At 36.6% G+C, this 15,760-nt stretch overlaps 1 protein-coding gene across 6 annotated transcripts in view; it reads left to right on the forward strand.

The window, feature by feature from the left end:
* The window catches only part of SLCO1A2 (solute carrier organic anion transporter family, member 1A2), a 58,155-nt gene extending 47,922 nt beyond the window's left edge, over window positions 1–10,233 (forward strand). For all 6 annotated transcript variants that reach the window (XM_014542346.1, XM_014542347.1, XM_005869575.2 and 3 more), the window contains 6 exons: window positions 329–524; window positions 2,130–2,295; window positions 3,230–3,402; window positions 5,443–5,507; window positions 6,064–6,181; window positions 9,709–10,233. In XM_014542346.1, coding sequence (XP_014397832.1) covers window positions 329–524; window positions 2,130–2,295; window positions 3,230–3,402; window positions 5,443–5,507; window positions 6,064–6,181; window positions 9,709–9,922 — 932 coding nt within the window. In that variant the 3' untranslated portion in view covers window positions 9,923–10,233. The remainder of the gene's footprint in view (window positions 1–328; window positions 525–2,129; window positions 2,296–3,229; window positions 3,403–5,442; window positions 5,508–6,063; window positions 6,182–9,708) is intronic.
* Window positions 10,234–15,760: the final 5,527 nt, after the last annotated feature.

Genomic DNA, 15,760 nt, shown 5'->3' on the forward strand with positions numbered 1-15,760 from the left:
TAAATTACTGGTCGGTCAACTTTTACTTGTTGCTCCTACCTGGATCCTACAAAACATTTATATCCTCCTGTTATCAATAAAATGAATGATAATAGGTCTTCAAAAATATACTTTGACATTGAAGGGCATTTAAAAATATCTCTGTAGGTAACATGTAACAAGTAGGGATAAAATTAAATCAGCCATATTTACTGTGAAATGGACCTAAATGGTTTCTTATGTAAGACATGTTAGATATCTTTTTTGTAGTCTATAGTTAGATAAAAGTAATATCATATTTGTTTCTTTGCTAAGTAACACTGTAAATAACATTTTCTTGCATTTATAGGTATTTACAACTTACCTCCAATATGCATTGGATATCTTTTCGGCGGATTAATGATGAAAAAGTTCAAAATTACTGTCAAACAAGCTGCCCACATAGCATGTTGTTTATCTTTCATTGACTTCCTTCTCTACTTTTCGTGTTTTTTCATGGTCTGTGATAATTCTTCAGTTGCTGGCATAACCACCGGTTATAAAGGGTATGTTTTTTTTTTTTTACTAAAGAATGTTATACACTTGAATAGTTAATAACATATTTTCTTCAATGATTATCCAGGACCAGACCATTTGCTAATGGTAGCAATCTATGGTCTTTCATCTTTCCTTCATCTGTCAATTACAACCAAATGTATTCAGGCTCCAGGTTTAATAAAGAGGTTAGGAACATATCACAGGGTTGGTGAGTTTATGATTGCACGTGTGTCTATGTGTGTGTCTTTGTAGTATCCTACTAGATATTAAAGTGATATCAAAAGAAACTATAGTTTTAGGTTGCATTGGGATATGTTATTAAATATTTTATACTCTCACAAATGGGTAAAATTAAGAGTTGAGCATACGGTCTCAATCGCTTTTATGTTTCCACAATAAGCTTAAATTTAGCATAACCCAATCCTGATACATGCTACAATAACTCATATAAATTCATGTATTTCATTTGTATAGTTATGTATCATTGTTCAGTAGTTTTAGATTTGTATTTTGAGGGTTCTCTGGGTCTATAGGAAGGTTGTGTGTGCTAGAAACAGTGCTCCCTGATCGAGCAGGGTCACAGTCCACTTTCTTTCACTGAGTGAGGCTGTAGAATATACTGCATGATTAAGCGGGGTCATTGGCTAGATTCCATGACTGAGTAAGGATGCCCATTGTGATAAGCCATTGGGTAGGACTGTAGGCTGGGCTCTGCTGCTGCTCAGTGCTGTAGGCTTGGCTTCACAGTCTGGCAGTATGTTATGCTAGGCTCTGAGGATGCTCAGGGTTATTGGTTATGTGGAGTCAGAAGCTATACTTAACAGTAGAGCTGGGCTACTAGCTTGACTCCCTGCCTTAGTGAGGTTGTAGGATGGGCCCAGGTTCCCTGGCCGGGCTTCCTGGATGGGTGGTCATCAAGATGGCAGTACTGGTTGTTCCTGATACACTTTTATACTAGAAGAATATATTTGTTTACACATATTTTGTAGTTATGTTTCTGGAGCTAAATGTATTATCTATATTATATGTTGGACTTACAGATTTTGTTAAAAATATGTTTTTAATGATTTCAGGGAGAGAGAGGAAGGGAGAGGGAGAGAGAGAAACATTTATCGGTGGCCTCCCATATGCACCCGATCCCGTAACCTGGGCCAGTGACCTTTTGGTGCATGAGATGACATTCAACTAACTGAGCCACACTGAGAAGGGCCAGATTTTGACCTAAAGTGAGCTCTTGAGATTGCATTAATGAATATGATCTCTCTTGTTACTTTCCATGATGTGGATCAACCGTAGAGATTAGGGCAACTTTATTTTCGAGTTCTAATAATACTTGGAAGAATACCTCCCATATGGTTGGCCCTCAACTAATTCTTGTTCATTGACTGTTTGTTTATGTAAAATAAATCATTGAAAAAGTGGCTATGTGGTCACTGAAGCAGCTAACTTTTATGCCCTATCTATAATCACCAGGCCACACACTGATGGTTGGAAGTTTTCTGTTTCTATTTTGGGGAAGAAAAAATTTAACTGTGGACTGAGATGAAAAAAAGGAAAGAAGAAATGGTCTAATAGTCTTTCAATATTCATGGTATTATTTTAAATCATTTCAGAATGCAACAAGATTTACACATTGGAAATGCCATCCTTGATGATTGCAACATGGATTGCAACTGTCCAGCTAAAACATGGGACCCCGTGTGTGGAAGCAATGGTTTGTCATATATGTCAGCTTGTCTTGCTGGTTGTGAGACATTTGTTGGAACAGGACTGAACATGGTAAAATAATCTATTACCTTTATTTTTTTTTTAACAGAAATTTTGATTTATGAACTGCATTGTCACTTTCCAACTGTGAACTGGGGCCACATTTGATAAAAGTACAATTATAGTCTTTCTTCAAAACCAAATTATTTTGTAGAAAAAATAAACATTTTTTTTCCATATGCTCATTTGATTTACTTTTTATTTCCTAGGTCTTATTTTAGACCTTTAGAGTGTCTGAGCACTGATCTTTAATTTTATAGCAGTTGACATTATTACTCAGCTAATTTGTTTTAAAAATACTCTGGGCTGAAATATTTTTATCATTGAGATAAAGTTGACAGCTTGATCTCAAGTATCCAGCAAATTGTTTTGCTGGAGTTTTTTTTCTGTGCATATATATGCACATGTTGTCTGTGTGTTCCACATTCTGAGAACTTTGTAAGATGGATTTAGGCATGTTTTCTTGCCTAACAATGTTGGCTGGTGATAACAGTAAATATAAATTTTGAGTCTTATTAAAACCTGGAAACATATAAGAATTCCAAAAAGAATTAACTTTACTCTGTTTTTGAAATAAACTATACTTTTTAAAACAAAGCTTTACTTATCTTAATAATCTAAATATTCCAACTGAGCATTCTAGAACAAATTTTGTTTCTGATACTTAGTATTGTGGCAAAACAGTATGTCTTTTTAAAAAGCATGGCTTTAGGATAGGTGAGTTATTGCAAATGTACTCCGTATATTTAGAGAGAAATGCCATGTTTCTGAAACTACCCTTCTATGTTTCGCTTTTTGTTATGATCCTGAGAGACACTATAAAGGAGATGAGAATAAAGGGAATAAACAGCCTACATTTTGATCCAATGGGGGATGTAGAGAATATTTGAGATCTGTGTTTAAGATTTTTCTTCCTTAAAGAGGATAATGTATTATTTTTTGACAGGTGTTCCATAACTGTAGCTGCATTCAAACCTTAGGAAATTCATCTGCAGTTCTTGGGCTGTGCGACAAAGGACATGACTGTTCCATGATGCTCCAGTACTTTTTAATCCTGTCGTCAGTCAGCAGTTTCATTTACTCTTTATCTGCCATACCTGGATACATGGTTCTCCTGAGGTACACAAATTATTTTCTTTATTTAGATTCCTTTCTGGTCACTTATTAAGGTAACTTTCTCAGAAAGCCAGTTGGAGCTCAGGGCCTAAGACAGTGATGGTGAACCTTTTGAGCTCGGCGTGTCAGCATTTTGAAAAACCCTAACTTAACTCTGGTGCCGTGTCACATATAGAAATTTTTTGATCTTTGCAACTATAGTAAAACAAAGATTTATATTTTTGATATTTATTTTATATATCTAAATGCCACTTAACAAAGAAAAATCAACCAAAAAAATGAGTTCGTGTGTCACCTCTGACACGCGTGTCATAGGTTCGCCATCACTGGCCTAAGAGTCCAATGCTTTAATATGTCATTCATTCAGGGTTTTGCATTAAAGCATTATTGAATTTTGTGAAATTTTAAAGGTAGCCCTACACATGTTCCTCTGTTGACTTTTCCCTTTGTTTCTTTTCTTCCTTATTTCTAAGAGTTAATTTAGTGAAATTCTCATTATTTAACACAAAAAGAGACACATCTATATCATAAGGTTACAAGGAAACACCAATAAGATGACGTGTTTGCTAAAAATGTACTGCATCCTTTTGTGAAGAAAGCTGCTTTTATTTTCTTAGCCTTGCTGTAATCAGGGAAGGAAGTGGAATACAGAGGAGCTCTCCCTGTGAATTCTTTGAGCAGGTAGCACTGCCGATGCTGAAACGAGTGAGGCGCAAACAGTGGCACGGGGGAATTATAGTCTTCATTTCTACTTACAGGCATTTCAGGCAACAAAAAGTGGGAGATTTTCTCGAGAGAAAAAGAAATCAGTGTGACTCTTGAAATTATACCAAATCACTTAACATATATTTGCTTTGGAGTTTTTCATCACTTTCCTTTGAAAATTTGTATTTTTTCTTTCCTCCTTGCATTTACTTGTGTAAATTATTGACTTTTCGGTATTTTGCTAATACAAATAATTTAAAAACAGCTAGGGTTGCATTGTTCTTGTTTTAGGCTAAAGGTTGAACCATTAGAATCAAGAACTATTACTTCAATGAAAGGATAGAAATGAGCTGATATGAAATATTTTATCCTTTGATAACTTTCTGATGGAAATGAATGAGGAAAAAGTTTTGGGTAAAATGCCAAGAACCAGAAGTGAGGCTACTGTATAGGCTACAAACTGGATAATCAGGCCTTGAATAACCAAGACTAGAGCATGCAAGGAAATTCTAATGCTCAATGTGTTACTAGCACACAAATGGTCCTTTTACGAAATTATCATAGTAGGCCCTGGCCAGGTACTAGTAGCTTACTTGGTTAGAGCATCATCTCTATAAGACAAGGTTGTGGGTTAGATCTCCAATCAAGGCACATACAAGAGTCGACAGTTGAATGCATAAATAAGCAGAGCAACAAATCAATGTTTCTCTCTCTCTCATCAATAAATAAAAGTTAAAAAAAGGGAAACTAGTCATTTTATTTTATTTATTTTCTAAAAATTGCTTTATTTGATTTCTTTTTAAATATTTGTATTGATTTCAGAGAGGAAGGGAGAGGGAGAGAGAGATAGAAACATCAATGATGAGAGAGTATCATTCATTGGCTGCCTTCTGCACACACCCCCCACTGGGGATTCAGCTCACAATGGGGGCATGTGCCCTGACTGGGAATTGAACTGTGTCCTCCTGGTTCATAGGTCAATGCTCAACCACTGAGCCACACTGACCAGGCCAAAAGTTGCTTTATTTTTAAAACATTTCACACAATCCCCAACCCCTCCCTTTTGGCAACCATCACAATGTTCTCTGTATCTATGGGTCTGCTTCTTTGATTTGTTTATTCATTTGTATTATTTTTTAGATTCCACATATAAGTGAAAACATATAGTACTTGTCTTTCTCTGTCTGACTTACTTCACTTAACATAATACCCTCTAGGTCCATCTATGTTGTTGCAAATGGCAACATTTCAGTCATTTTTATTGATGAGTAATAGTCCACCATTGTATATGGTAGTTTTAAATCTCATTATTTTATTTGTGAATTCATTTCTCTTTAGGTGTATTAAGCCTGAAGAGAAGTCTCTTGGTGTGGGATTACATGCATTTTCCACAAGAATATTTGGTAAAAATAGTCATTTTTTTCAATATTATATCAGATCATTATTAAATACTAAGTAAATTAAATCACTCTCTCAGAGTAAGAGTCTAGCAAATATCCCTTCTGCTTTAGATAGCACTCTGTAATTAGTATGAGAACGAAGTGCAAAAAGAACTAGAGAACTTCCTTCTTTTACTTAAAAAATGTCCTATTTAAACTTAATTCTACTTTTCATCTATTGGATTTGAAAATCAAATGAACAGGAAATGTTATGTTAAAATAAAATGTACAGATGATTGACCCAAAACATTGCAGAAAAAATATATTCATGAATTCAATGTTTTTCTCTATCAATAGTTTTGTGTAGCATTTGTCCACAAGATTACTTATCCTTTATAATCTAGAAACTTTAAAAGTAAAAGTAATTTCTAATCTCTCTAAAAAAAAGCCAAGTATTAAATTTAGATATTGTTAATTTTGTTGGTTCTTCAAATAGAGGTAATTAAAATTCTCCCAAACAATATAATGTATCTTAATTCTTACCTTCTTGATAGAGTTTTCTTTTTCTCTTTTATTGTAGCTGGAATCCCTGCACCTATATATTTTGGAGCTTTAATGGACTCCACATGTTTACATTGGGCAACTTTTAAATGTGGTGAGTCAGGAGCATGCAGGATATATGAGTCCACTAACTTCAGGTAAAGATAATAATTTTTTAAAAGAATTGTTTTCTTAACATAGACTGCATAAAATGGCACCAATCATCCTATATAATAAAAGCCTAATATGCTAAGTGTCTGGTTGTCTGGTTGGCCATTCAACCAATCAAAGTGTAATATGCTAATGATATGCTAAGGCCACTCAGCCACTCACTATGACATGCACTGACCACCAGGGGGCAGACAGTTGACCAGTCGACCAATCGCTATGACGTGCACTGACCACCAGGGGGCAGATTCTCTGACCAGTAGGTCAGCTTGCTGCTGGGGTCTGGCCAATTGGAACTGAGTGAGATGGGCACATGCTCTGGAGCCCTCCTGCGGTCCCTCCCCGGCTGGCCAACCTCCGTGTCCCTCCCTGCCCTGATCCTGCACTGGTGGGGTCCCTTGGCCTGGCCTGAGCCCTCTCGCAATCCAGGACCCCCCAGGGGATGTCGTAGAGCCAGTTTTGGCCCAATCCTGCAGGCCAGGTGGAGGGATCCCACTGGTGCATGAATTCGTGTACTGTGCCTCTAGTGTCTAATATTTTCTTTGCCAAGTGACTAGTCTACTTTTTGTTTTGTTTCCAGAATAGATATTGATACTATATCCCCACTTTTTATTTATGTGCTAGAATTTCATTTTTCTCAATATTTTCAAAGTACTTGATAAATATAAGCATGGATGATTTCCTTAACCTAGCCTTTCAAATGTTGTTTGTTTAATTGTTTGCAGTCAATACATTATTGAAGGTAATGGCTATATATAAGCTACCTATCTAAATTATATTGTTCTCTAAAGCAGCCATTTTCAACACTTTTCATCTCTTGGCACATATACACTAATTACTAAAATTCTGCGGCACACCAAAAAAAAAATATATATATATTTTCCAATTTGACAAAAGAAAAGATAATTTTGATTCATTCACACTGGATGGCTATTGTTGTATTGACTGTTGTAATTTTTTTATTTGAAAATTTAAGGGAGAAAAGGTCAGTGCCCTTGACTAGTCAGGTATTGCATGTTTTAAAAATTCTTGCAACACACCAGGGTGCCTGTGGCACACAGTTGAAAATCGCTGCTCTAAAGTGTCCCATTTCATCCTCCATCATTTTAGCATCTTACTAGCTTGAATCCTTACTTCCTTTCACCAACTACCTCTGATCTCCAAAGTGATAATTTTCTCTGTCATTAAATTTCACTGACACAATATTCTTCATGTCTCTTAAGGGCTTATTTTTTTGTTAATCAAAATCTGATTTTGAACAAAACACGTGATATTAACCAGTTTTTGAACAAAACTCTTCCATTTTTTCTCTTTCTATTTCATGTTCTTTCATGTTCCATTTGGATACCAGAATTTGGTTTAAATTTGAATTAAGTTCTCCTAATGGGGCAGTCTTATGCCAATTATTTAAAACTAAAGGCCTGGTGGATGAAATTCATGCATGGGGGGCGGGGGTAATCCCCTCAGCCTGGCCTGCACCCTTTCCCATCCGGGACCCCTCAGGGGATGTCCGACTGCCTCTCGCAATCTGGGACTGCTGGCTCCTAACCACTTGCCTGCCTGCCTGCCTGATTGCCCCTAACCATCTCTGCCTGTCTGATCGCCCCTAACTACCTCTGCCTGCCTGCCTGATCACCCCTAACTACTCCCCTACTGGCCTGATCACTCCTACCTGCTCCCCTGCTGGCCTCTTCTTCCCTAACCACCTCTGCCTTTACCCACACCCGGGACCCAGGATTCCCTCCTCTGGCCGGCTGCAGGCACCCAGGACCTGGGCCTGCTTTGCCCGCACCAGCAGCAGCCACAGGGGACCGTGGGCAGGTGGTTTTGCCAGGGCTGCAGCCTCAGGTGCCCAGGTCCATGGGGCGGGTGGCTTGTCCCTCTCCCGGGCCGCAGGTGCAGGCACAACCATTGGCGCCTGGGACCGCGGGGTGTGCGGATTGTCTCTCTCCTGGGCTGGGCCACAGGCACAGGTGCAGGCACAGGCGCAGCAGCTGATGCCTCAAACCGCAGGGTGGGAGGCTTGTCCCTCTCCCAGGCCACAGCCTGGCTGGTCCCCATTTCTCTCTTGTGAGCTCATTTGTTCCTGGTTGGTCCCCATTCCTCTCTCATGAGCTCGTTTGTGCCTGGCTGGTCCCCATTCTTCTCTCACTAGTGTTGAGTGTCTGAGCTGTTATGGCGTTATGTTGTGAGGGCGTGATGACTATTTGCATATTAGTTCTTTATTATATAGGATGTGAAAATCACATAAAATAATTGTATAAATCATGAATGTGTACATATATACTTTGTAAAACTATAAAAATAAATGAGGAACAAAATTAATAAAATTCAACATAATGTTATATCTGGGATGGGTTAGAAAGCATTAGGATTATAGGGTACATAGAGGACTTAAATGTATTAGTATTTTCTGCTAAATCGGTCTGAAATAAAAGTAGTAAAATTTATTCATTTAAAAAACCTTGGTAGTAAGTTAAGACTTGTTTAATTTTTTTTCCTGTATTCTTGAAATGTTTCATAATAAAATAAAATTTTAGAAGTAGAAAGATGAAATTACAAAGCAGAAATCAATAGGCTACATATCATAGATGTAACAAAAAATAAAAGCTGTGTTTTTGAAAAGTTTTAAATATAATAATGGCAGTTATCTGGAAAGACAAATAGAGGTAGCACAAATAAAAAGTATTATGAATGAAAAAGGGCCCTGGCGAGGTGGCTCAGTTGGTTGAAGCATGTCTCATTCATCAAAGAGTTGCAGGTTCGATTCCTGGTGAAGGCACATATCTAGGTTGTGGGTTTGATTGCAGGTCAGGGCATGTACAAGAGGCAATTAATTGATGTTTCTCTCTCACATCAATGTCCCCCCAACCTTTTTCTCTCTCCTTTTCTCAAATCAATAAAAAAATATCTTCCAGTGAGGATTAAAAATGAAAAAGGGTATATAAGTACAGGTACTTATGGGTTTTAGATATAACAAGCTGGAAACATATTGAATGAGAATTTTTTAAACAAATATATATATTACCAAAATTTTACTATAAATATATAAAAACATGAATATTTTATAGCTATTAAAACGGAATCAATCAAAATGTGCATCTCTAAAAGCACTGAGTCCAGATGCTTTTAAGGCAAGTTTTACAAATTTTTGATGATCTGGTGATAATGGCGATTCTTTGGGAGTATTTTTATTAAACACTGGACCAGAGGTCCAATCACTGTCAGTATTAAATTTAAGTTGGAGTGTCTAGTCAATGTAAACAAATAAAAATAGTACTGAAAGATCAGAAAAAAAGAAAAAATTAGATTTTCTGGATGAAAAATTCTAAAGAAAACCATTTTAACAAAAATTAATGAGCAAAGTTGCATATGTATGATCAACATGCAAAACAATTAGCTGCTGTTGTTCTTATGGGAATAAAATATTGAAAATTAAAGATCTACAAAACTAGTTTGTATTCACCATACTGTCTATATAAAATTTAGTATGTTTCAACTTTTTTTTTTTTAACAGACACCTCTACCTTGGATTGCCAGCAGCACTAAGAGGATTAAGCTATATTCCAGCCATTTTTATCCTAATTATTTTGAGGAAGTATCGTATACCTGGTGAAAATACCACTTCAGGAACTGTGCCTGCAGAGGCAAAGGTTACAGGGAATGAGGGCCAAGAAATGGACCAAACTTGCAAAATTTTGAATAATAATGTATTGAACACTAAAATGTAATATCCTATTATTCATGTTTCCCAGAGTTGGAGAACACACTATAACTTAATTGTTTGTAAAAATCAATAGAGGTACTGCAGGTAACCTTTTCTTGTCTTAGAACCTAAAAAAAGTTTTTTTTACTTAAGGTAAAAAGAAAAAAGTTCACTGATGGTATTTCTGAGCCATCAACGGCACTTGAGGTTTTCCTTAGATGGACATTTATAACAACCTTAAGAACTGGAGATTAGAGCCAGCTTTATTATTTAAAAATATTTTGTTAATCTTCGCCCAAGAATCTATTTCTATTAATTTCTTTAGATAGGAAGGGAGAGAGATAGAGATAGAGATAGATAGATAGATAGATAGATAGATAGTAGATAGATAAACAGACAGATAGATAGAAACATCAAAGTGAGAAACATTGATCAATTGCCTCCCTGGGATTAAACCCACAACCTAGGTGTGTGCCCTGACTGGGAATCAAACACACAACCTTTTGGTGTAGTGGATGACGCTCCTACCAACTGAGCCACCCAGCCAGGCCTACAGCCAACTTTACATTTATGTTAAAACAGCAATTTCTCTTTTAACTTATGTACAACAAGAATATATTTCCTTCATTGTCTTTTCCAAATGACTCTAAAAATCCCTGTTATGAAAATCTACTTAATTCCATTGAGTATCTGCTTTGCTATTGGGGTTAGAGACTGGAATTCTCATCCTGCTATGTGAATATTTAAGTATTTTATTCAAATTTATTGCTTCCAACTAAAAGAAGCCCATGTTGTCTTCTTTTATTTATAAATTATTCTTTAACTCCTCCTATTTATTCCAGACATGACTTTGAAAATAGTTTACTCATCAATGTGCCATCACATGCTTTCAACCCATTCCCTGCTTTATTATTCATTCCATATATTTGCTCATTTTGTTCAGCAAACTGACAAACTGAATCAGGTTATTAAAAATCATGTAGTAAAGATTGTTGGAATTTTATTTTCAGCAATTCAAACCAGGTTACTTTTTCTTAAAAACAAGTGTCTGAGCCAAAGAATGAAAGGGTCATATTAGAAGACATTAGTCCTTAAAGGCTGCTTGTAGTGAAGATATTGTCAAAGAAACACTTTGCCAGATTCAGGAGGCCTCCTTAGACCAATGTTTATGCCATTCACAGCGACCTAAGTTAGTGTACACGCACTAATTTTCCATAAACCATCTTAGAGAATGAAACCTTTAAAAAGTAGCTTCTCTTATGAAACTGAACTTAATAAAATTCAAGATGCACATTTAAAGCTAAATCTACTCTATAAAACAAACAAACAAAAACTAAACATACAGTATTACTTTATAATTTATAGATATAACACAAGAGCCTTATGGATAATGGAGATGGGGTTCAAGAGATTAGAATGAACATCCATGTGTATCTACTGCTATATCTTCCTCCTTATTCTTCATCACATTGAAATTAGAGTCAATATATAAAAATGATATAATCCCCAATGGTGAGGAGAATGTGGAAAAGAAGAACGGAAGAGGGTCTCAATATACTATGGTTACTTATGTGGAATATAAAGGGAATGGGAGTGTTTCTAGACTGGTAGAAGCTGTAATCCAGAATTCACTTAGAAGGCCCCTGAATGTAGGTAGGAGTCTCTTGTTGAAAGTTTGAAGAATATAAGTAGGTAGCTGGACAAAATAGAGGCCAGTTACTTGAAAGACTGTCTACAGACTTTTTTTTCAGACAAACATGATTTCTTGAACAATTGGATGTGCCACATGAGGAAAAAGCAACTGAGATGAGAAAGACTGGGTAGAAAAGGTTTGTGGGGAAGAAGTAAGAGTTAATTTTTGGACTTGTGAAGTTTGAGACTTCATCTCTAGGTGTATTAAAAATAACCGTGATTCAAGACAGGGACAGTGTGGAAATATGAGATAGGAGCTAAAACCATTGGAAATGAACAGTGGAACTCAGGGGTAGGTATGACTACAGCAATTAGATCCAGTTGAGGGTTAGGACCTGATGACATTAACTTTGGAGCTGCTTTTTCTGGAGGGAAGGAAGTGGAGAGAATGGCCTGGAAGCTAAAAGAGGGGCAAGAACTTACCACATAGCCAGAGAGTTGTGAGAAAAAGTAAACAGGTACCACATAAAAAGTTTTGGGGGTAAGCAACATCCCCAGAAGAAACTTGGATTTGGGTTAGGTGCAGTGGTGACAAGAAGGCGCATTTATGATTTTGAGAATATAAGTAGTTTTGGGATTCTAAGTACCAGAAGACAAAGTGAAAGACTGAAAATTTCAGGAAATGGCATTTGAGAGGAAAAGGTTGATAATTGGAGGTGTCTGGAAATTATGCATGAAAATTAGAAGGAAGGAAATGAGAGATAACTTGGAATTCTGAAGCTTTTTGGGCGACTGACATAATGAGATCAGTTCTGATGAATTTCAAGGCAGATAGTGTTGGTGAGTGTCAAAAGTCAGAGGGGTCATCATTGGGCTCTTTCATGACCCCGTGTTATAGAGGCAAACTGGAGAAGCAGAAACTTACTTGAGTATCAGAGTATCTTGAGTATGTTGACTTCTATTGATAAAGTGATAGACAGCTTTCTCTAAAGCTGAGTCATGCTCTGTGTACAGTCGCATACTTGAACATCCTCAGGGGAGAGAAGTAGGTCCAGAGAGAAATGATTTTTGGACCTAGTACCATATGCTCACTCTTATCCCCTGTTAGGAAAGATGGCATTTTACTCTGAGAGCCCAAGGTTCTTTCTTGACCCTTCTTGGTGGAAGAAATAAGATGGGCAAAAGTGAGCGTTGGAGTGCTTTGTAATCCCTCATGACCTCTGTTAGAATTCATGAGGCCTTGGTAGGCTAGTTCTTATTTTGATCACTTGCACTACCACATACAAGGCAGAGGTAATGGAATAGCAGACCGAGTAGAAAAGAGAAACAGGAGAAAAACAGGTAGTGGGAAGTCTAGGGTCACTAATTTTCTTGTTTAATATTGTGAGGAATTTCGCTTAATGGAATTAGAAATAGTTTAATATATCATTTATAATTATAAATGTAACCAATATTTACAGAATCTTAAAAATTAATAACTTCAAAAACCCACAAAAATTGGGAAAAGAAATATAAAGGAAAGGAGAGGTAATATGCATTCTTCATACTTTATAGAATAAAGTTAAAATATATTTTAAACTTGATAAATTAAGATAAAATTGGTATACACACATATTTTTTTGAATTGCTTAAAAATGGTGGCCTCAAATATTTCTCTTAGCAATATTTTTTTTCTGACATATCTCTCTGAACAAGGAAAATAAAAGAAAAAATAAACAAATGGGACTATATCAAACAAAAATGTTTTTGCACAGCAAAGAAATTATCAACAAGATGAAAGACAGCCTACTTAATGGGAGAACATTTGCCAACGATACATCGGATAGGGGGTTGTATGAAATTTATGAAGAATTCATAGAACTCAACACCAAAAACAAACAAACAATACTATTTAAAATGGGCAGAGGACTTGAGTAGACACTTCTTCAAAGAGGACATAGTGATGGCCAATAGACATACAAAAAGATGCTCAATGCCACTAATCATCAGAGAAATGCAAATTAAAGCCACAAGGAGATGTTACCTCACACCTGTCAGAATGGCTATCATCAATAAATCAATAAGCAACAAGTGCTGTGAAGATGTGGCAAAAGGGAACCCTTGTGCACTGTTGGTGGGAATGCAGATTGGTGCAGCCACTATGGAAAACAGTATGGGACATTCCTCAAAAAACTAAAAATGGAACTGCCTTATGACACAGCGATTCTGTTTCTGGGAATATATCCAAAGAAACCCAAAACACTAATTCAAAAGAATATATGCACCTGCATGTTCATTACAACCTTATTTACAATAGTGAAGATGTAAGCAACCCAAGTGTCATCAATAGACAAGTAGATAAAAAAAGTTGTGGTACATTTACACAATAGAATATTATTTCGCCATGAAAAACAACAACAAAATCTTACCATTTTGCAATGGCATGGATGAAACTAGAGGGTATATGCTAAGTGAAATAAGACAAGACAGAGAAAGGTAAATACCATATGATTTCACTTATATGTGAAATCTAAAGAACAAAATAAATGAAAAATAAAATTGAAACAGACTTATAGATACAGAGAACAAACTGTTGATTACCATAGGTGAAGAGGTTTTGTGGATTAAGTAAAAAAGGTGAAAAGATTAAGAAGGATAGATTAGTAGTCACAAAATAGTCATGGGGGTGTAAAGTATAGCATAGGAAATATAGTAAATAATATTGTAATCTTACCTAATAATATACAAACATGTAAATTGACCATCCCTCCTCTATGCTCACCAGCCAATCAGGAGAGTATGCAAATTAACCCAACAAAGATGGTGGTTAATTTGCATACGCAGACACAGAGTGGCGGAGCGAAGACTGAAGGCTCCGGCCAGAGCGAAGGCCTGGGTCCCGGGTGCTGGAGGAAAACCGGTGCCGGCAGCCAGGGGAAGGGAAGGCCTATTGCATGAATCTCTTCGTGCAATGGGCCTCTAGTTATTATATATGATGCCAGTTGTGTATTGGAAATATCAGAGAGAACACTTTGTAAAGTATATGATTGCCTAACCACTATGCTGTACATCTAAAACTAATACAAAATAGTATTATATGTAAACTGTAGTTGAAAAAAGTATAATAGCAGGAAAAAAAGTGGTTGCTACTGTGACACAATTATCATGAAAAGCAAAGAACGGCACATTTATCTTTCATTTCAATTTTTTTTGTACTCTCATTTTTTCCTGTCTATATAAAACATGATTTTAAATGATATTTCATTAGTATTAACACATCAGCAAAATAATAAGAAATAAGATAATGTATTTTACAGAAAGTGATGAAACAGAGTCCTCTAATTACAGTGGAGCCTTGACTTACGAGTGTCCCGACTAACGAGTTTTTTTGAGATATGAGCCGTCTCTCGGCCGATTTTTTGCTTTGAGTTGCAAGCTCAAAAAAATTCGGGTTACGAGCCAGCTTCAGATACCCCACCACTAGTTGGCGCAGTGAATGTCACAGTGATTTGACATATGAGCAATTTGAGTTATGAGCTCTGTCACAGAATGAATTAAACTTGTAAGTCAAGGCCCCACTGTATAAGAGTTGTTGACGGTCTCCAACCGTGTTTATTGAACAATTGTTTTCTCAATTCTGGACTTGGTTCTATAGGATATGCATCTTGGTGTGTATGTGTGAGGTAGGTGGTAACTAAGCTGTAGGCTGTAGAATTCAAGTTGGTGTCATTTTTATTAGGGTGAATAAATATACACAGAAAACACAGAACAAATGATAGTACATGATAACTTTAAACACTATAGGTATATGATGAGCCAGTAAGTAATCAGAGTTTTTTCCTAAGCATCTCATTCAGGTCTTGGTGGGAAATGATGACTCAGGATTGATGAAGAGAAAGAAAAACACCAAGTCCTGATTGATAGAATAGTAGAAGCAAATGTAAGAGTATCTTTTTTGCTGCTGGCTACATTATAGTGATTACAGTTTTGATCAATGAGATATTGGCAGAGGCTTGCTTAATTGGGAAGGGATTTCTTCCTAACATAAAAAGAAAGCTTTCTAGCCCAGCCAGCATGGCTCAGTGATTGAGCGTAGACCTAGGAACCAGGAGGTTATGGTTCGATCCCGGCCAGGGCACATGCCTGAGTTGCAGGCTGGATCCCCAGTGTGGGGCATGCAGGAGGCAGCCGATCAATGGTTCTCTCTTATCATTGATGTTTCTATCTCTCTTCCTTCCTCTCTGAAATCAAT

This window comes from Myotis brandtii, unplaced genomic scaffold, assembly GCF_000412655.1.
Source record: "Myotis brandtii unplaced genomic scaffold, ASM41265v1 scaffold299, whole genome shotgun sequence".
Classification (NCBI taxonomy): Eukaryota; Metazoa; Chordata; class Mammalia; order Chiroptera; family Vespertilionidae; genus Myotis; species Myotis brandtii.